This window comes from Trifolium pratense, linkage group LG5 (genome assembly GCF_020283565.1).
Source record: "Trifolium pratense cultivar HEN17-A07 linkage group LG5, ARS_RC_1.1, whole genome shotgun sequence".
Lineage (NCBI taxonomy): Eukaryota > Viridiplantae > Streptophyta > Magnoliopsida > Fabales > Fabaceae > Trifolium > Trifolium pratense.
In genome coordinates, this window is record NC_060063.1 from 37,780,985 (window position 1) to 37,787,050 (window position 6,066).

Genomic DNA, 6,066 nt, shown 5'->3' on the forward strand with positions numbered 1-6,066 from the left:
CTGAATATCGTGCTATGGCATCGACAACTACTGAGCGTGTGTTTGGTTCTGCGGCGGAGAGAATTGATTTTGGCAGAATTGATTCTGTAAAATTGATTCTGGCCAAAATTGATTTTAAGCTGAAGTGGTTTATGTTTGGATATATTCATGAAAAAGTGAGTTGAACAAAAAATTTGAGTGTAAAAATCAATTCTAGAATCAGAAGCTACGATTTCTAGCTTCAAGTAGAATCAATTCTGGAGGTAGAATCAATTCTACTTTTGAAAAACCAAACAAGTCAGAATCAATTCTACACGTCCAGAATCAATTCTGGATGCTCCAGAATTGAAACCAAACATACACTGAAATAGTTTGGTTGCGTTGGTTACTTTCTGATATGGGTGTTCTTCTTTCTGAACCAACTCCTATGTATTGTGATAACAAGAGTGCCATTCAAACTGCTCACAATTCGGTATTTCATGAACGTACCAAGCACATTGAAATTGATTGTCATTTTACATGTCATCATCTTCAGCATGGCACCATTACTTTGCCGTTTATTTCATCCTCCTTGCAGATTGCTGATTTGTTCACAAAGACACATTCTATTAAACGTTTTCGTTTCTTGATTGACAAACTCTCGATGCTCTCTGCTAATGCATCGTGAGTTTGAGGGGAGATGTTAGATAATAGTTATTATATGTTTATGTAAGGGTAGTTTAGTCTTTTCTATCTCTAGTTTATATACTATATTGTAACTCTTGTTTCATATGCTTTGCTTATTATCATATTGAAACCCTAAGTGAAAGGGTGTTCTCCGCTTTAGTTTTCTCAATGGTCACATCTATTTTGCATATGTTCATCGATGTTAACATTGTTTTCTTTGGAAAGTAGGAAATCAATCTCTTTTTGATATTTTTGTTTTGGCTTAATGTCTTGCTCTTCACTTTGTACTTTTTTGAGTCTAATCTTTTGGTTAAACCGACTCCATAAACTTCTTTTTATTGGATGTGAAAAATTTTATCCATCTTCAATGCGCACTCAATAATTTGTTAGACAACTATAAACTAAAAGGTCACTTTTTTATAACTTGAACAATATTTTTATCAAAATAATTTGAATTCTTTAAGTAGCTTTTGTGTTCATCGTCTTGAATTGACATGCAATCATAGAAAAATGTTGGTTTTGATAATATGTTTCGATGTTGATTTAGTTTTACAATATCAGTTTATTTAAGAATTAGAAGCATGCCAATTAGGGCGAAATTCATTTATATTATTCTACCAATACTTGCAAGTTGCAACAAAACATAAAATGGATCATCTCAAGTGTGATTTTTACGTATTGCTTATCTTATCAACAAAATATAATAATTGTCTTTACCAAAAAAGAAAAAAAATTATATATATTAATTGTACTTACCAACTTGGACAAAAATGAATAATTGTTACAAAATATGTGCTATAAGATATAATTAATTTTGTCTCAATTTCATTGAAGATTTTTTTTTTGTTTACAATGAGCTGAGGATCGAACTCATGATCTATAGTGTATTACTCAAACCCTTCATCACTAGACCAAACCTAGTGGCTTGAAGAATTTTAAATTAGAATGTCTAACTCTAGTTTTATTGTTTTTAGGAAAAATCTTTTATTTTTTCTTACCATATGATTTTTTAACCAAGTTTTTACTGCCAATGAAATCTCCGTCGGAGAACTCTATCGGCACACATGGTGGATTCTTCTCTCTCAACCGAATTTTCTCCATACGCATAAGTTGGAAATCTAGTTTAAGGAGTCCAAAACCCTTATTGACAAAATCTAGTTTATTGAAAGTGCCCAAATGGTCTTACACTCTTACTCGCTTAAAGTCATAATAATCAATTTATGACTATATATGTTTCATTGCCTTTCATTTATTAGTGGTCATAACAAAGAAACTGTACACCATAACAATTAACAAATGTTGTAGCTGTTTTTAAATTTACGGTTAAAAATTCAAAGAAAATTTATACAATATTTGTTTGACATTTATTGTACCAAAATGTTGAGCATAATTCAAGAAACTTGAGATTATAAATAAAACATGTGAATAACCACATTGTTTTGTGTCAAAGTATTACTGACATAGTTACTAATTATTATAGTAATTTTTTTCAGCAGCAGTGTCCAAAATGAAGAACATGTTAGCATTAAGTATAACTATAGTAATAGTTTATACATTTAGTTCTCAATTTGGCATAGCCTTTTCAAGAGCTTTTGAAATAGAACATCTAAGTGATTCATTTACCCTTGATAGCATACTTTCCGATGACTCGGCCGAATCACCAGCACCGTATCACAGTCCTCCTTATGACTCGGCCGAATCACCTGCTCCGCATCAAAGTCCTCCTAATGACTCGGTTGAATCACCTGCTCCGCATCACAGTCCTCCTGATGACTCAGCTGAGTCACCAGCACCATATCACAATCCTCCGGATGACTCGGCCGAATCACCAGCCCCATATCACAGTCCTCTTGATGACTCGGCTGAATCACCTACACCGCATCACGGTAATCCCGATGACTCGGCAGAATCGCCAGGACCAACCATCAGCCCTTCTGATGAATCTACTCAGCAATATGCAACAAACTTAAGATATTTTGATGTAACACTTTAGGAAGCAGAGGCTGATATATAGGGACATATATAGTGGCTACATTTGACGAAGGAGTTTTCAATTTTGCAGGATTTGTAGCTTCTTTTAAGATTTGATGTAGCTTGACACAAAATAAAACTAATTCAACTAAATTAGCTACAAGAAAGTAATTAACCATCATGTTTCAGTGTTATGGTCATTAGATCATAGTACTAATGAATTAAGGACTAATATATTGTGTAATCAATTTTGAATTTTTAGTACTTTTGTGACAAATCTATAGTTCTCAAAAGGGACGTTCTATTTCTACCTTAGTCCATTTTGATTTGCAAGACTAATTTTCAATAATCACTCTCCAAATATAGAGACAATGGAACGTTTGAAGGCTACAAAACCTCAAAATGATTACTCCTCCCTTGGATGAATTTTGATCATAAATTGATGTGAGAGGTCACTTTGAATGTTGGTCACTTCTAACAACATGGACTATGATTTTTTTTTGTCAAGTAGTCTCGCTTAAAGTGATAATAATCAATTTATGACTACGTCTGTTTCATTGCCTTTCAGTTATTAGTGGTCATAACAAAGAAACTGTACACCATAACAATTAACAAATGTTGTATCTGTTTCTAAATTTACGGTTAAAAATTCAAAGAAAATTTATACAATATTTGTTTGACATTTATTGTACCAAAATGTTGAGCATAAGTAGAGAAACTTGAGATTATAAATAAAACATATGAATAACCACATTGTTTTGTGTCAAAATATTACTGACATAGTTACTAATTATTATAGTAATTTTTTTCACCAACAGTGTCCAAAATGAAGAACATGTTAGCATTAAGCATAACTATAGTAATAGTTTATACATTTAGTTCTCAATTTGGCATAGCCTTTTCAAGAGCTTTTGAAATAGAACATCTAAGTGATTCATTTACCCTTGATAGCATACTTTCCGATGACTCGGCCGAATCACCATCACCGTATCACAGTCCTCCTTATGACTCGGCCGAGTCACCAGCACCGTATCACAATCCTCCTGATGACTCGGCCTAATCACCTGCCCCATATCATAGTCCTCCTGATGACTCGGCTGAATCACCTACACCGCATCACGGTCATCCCGATGACTCGGCAAAATCGCCAGCACCAGCCATCAGCCCTTCTGATGAACCTACTCAGCAATATGCAACCAAATTAAGATATTTTGATGTAACACTTTATGGAGCAGAGGCTGATATATAGGGACATAGATAGTGGCTACATTTGATGAAGGAGTTTTTCAAATTTGCAGGATTTGTAGCTTCTTTTGAGATTTGATGTAGCTTGACACAAAATAAAACTAATTCAACTAAATTAGCTACAAGAAAGTAATTAACCATCATGTTTCAATGTTATGGTCATTAGATCATAGTACAATGAATTAAGGTCTAATATATTGTGTAATCAATTTTGAATTTTTAGAACTTTTGTGACAAATCTATAGTTCTCAAAAGGGACGTTCTATTTCTATCTTAGTCCATTTTGATTTGCAAGTCTAATTATCAATAATCACTCTCCAAAGATAGAGACAATGGAATGTTTGAAGGCTACAAAACCTCAATATGATTACTCCTCCATTGGATGAATTTTGATCATAAAGTGATGTGAGAGGTCACTTTGAATGCTGGTGACTTCTAACAACATGGACTATGATTTTTTTTTGTCAAGTAGTCTCGCTTATAGTCATAATAATCAATTTATGACTATGTATGTTTCATTGCCTTTCATTTATTAGTGGTCATAACAAAGAAACTGTACACCATAACAATTAACAAATGTTGTATCTGTTTCTAAATTTACGGTTTAAAATTCAAAGGAAATTTATACAATATTTATTTGACATTTATTGTACCTAAATGTTGAGCATAATTCAAGAAACTTGAGATTATAAATAAAACATGTGAATAACCACATTGGTTTGTGTCAAAGTATTACTGACATAGTTACTAATTATTATAGTAATTTTTTTCTGCAGCAGTGTCCAAAATGAAGAACATGTTAGCATTAAGCATAACTATGGTAATAGTTTATACATTTAGTTCTCAATTTGGCATAGCCTTTTCAAGAGGTTCAAGAGCTTTGGAAACAGAACATAAACACAACATCTAAGTGATTCATTTACCCTAGATAGCATACTTTCCGATGACTCGGCCGAATCACCTGCTCCGGACCAAAGTCTTCCTAATGACTCAGTTGAATCACCTGCTCCGCATCACAGTCCTCCCGATGACTCAGCCGAGTCACCAGCACCATATCACAATCCTCCTGATGACTCGGCCGAATCACCTGCCCCATATCACAATCCTCCTGATGACTCGGCTGAATCACCTACACCGCATCACGGTCATCCCGATGACTCGGCAGAATCGCCAGCACCAGCCATCAGCCCTTCTGATGAATCTACTCAGCAATATGCAACAAAATTAAGATATTTTGATGTAACACTTTAGGAAGAAGAGGCTGATATATAGGGACATATATAGTGGCTAAATTTGATGAAGGAGTTTTTCAATTTTGCAGGATTTGTAGCTTCTTTTGAGATTTGATGTAGCTTGACACAAAATAAAACTAATTCAACTAAATTAGCTACAAGAAAGTAATTAACCATCATGTTTCAATGTTATGGTCATTAGATCATAGTACTAATGAATTAAGGTCTAATATATTGTGTAATCAATTTTGAATTTTTAGAACTTTTGTGACAAATCTATAGTTCTCAAAAGGGACGTTCTATTTCTATCTTAGTCCATTTTGATTTGCAAGTCTAATTATCAATAATCACTCTCCAAAGATAGAGACAATGGAATGTTTGAAGGCTACAAAACCTCAATATGATTACTCCTCCATTGGATGAATTTTGATCATAAAGTGATGTGAGAGGTCACTTTGAATGCTGGTGACTTCTAACAACATGGACTATGATTTTTTTTTGTCAAGTAGTCTCGCTTATAGTCATAATAATCAATTTATGACTATGTATGTTTCATTTCCTTTCATTTATTAGTGGTCATAACAAAGAAACTGTACACCATAACAATTAACAAATGTTGTATCTGTTTCTAAATTTACGGTTTAAAATTCAAAGGAAATTTATACAATATTTATTTGACATTTATTGTACCTAAATGTTGAGCATAATTCAAGAAACTTGAGATTATAAATAAAACATGTGAATAACCACATTGGTTTGTGTCAAAGTATTACTGACATAGTTACTAATTATTATAGTAATTTTTTTCTGCAGCAGTGTCCAAAATGAAGAACATGTTAGCATTAAGCATAACTATGGTAATAGTTTATACATTTAGTTCTCAATTTGGCATAGCCTTTTCAAGAGGTTCAAGAGCTTTGGAAACAGAACATAAACACAACATCTAAGTGATTCATTTACCCTAGATAGCATA

At 33.2% G+C, this 6,066-nt stretch overlaps 2 protein-coding genes across 2 annotated transcripts; both read left to right on the plus strand.

The window, feature by feature from the left end:
- Positions 1-2,152: 2,152 nt before the first annotated feature.
- LOC123886587 (pollen-specific leucine-rich repeat extensin-like protein 3) lies at positions 2,153-2,638 on the plus strand. Its single transcript, XM_045935891.1, has one exon. The coding sequence runs from the start codon at positions 2,153-2,155 to the stop codon at positions 2,636-2,638; it is 486 nt and encodes a 161-aa protein (XP_045791847.1).
- An 804-nt stretch (positions 2,639-3,442) lies between these two features.
- On the plus strand, positions 3,443-5,112 carry LOC123886588 (pollen-specific leucine-rich repeat extensin-like protein 1). Its single transcript, XM_045935892.1, has 3 exons — positions 3,443-3,645; positions 4,638-4,681; positions 4,790-5,112. Exons 1-3 carry the CDS (start codon positions 3,443-3,445, stop codon positions 5,110-5,112), a joined length of 570 nt encoding a protein of 189 aa, XP_045791848.1.
- Positions 5,113-6,066: the final 954 nt, after the last annotated feature.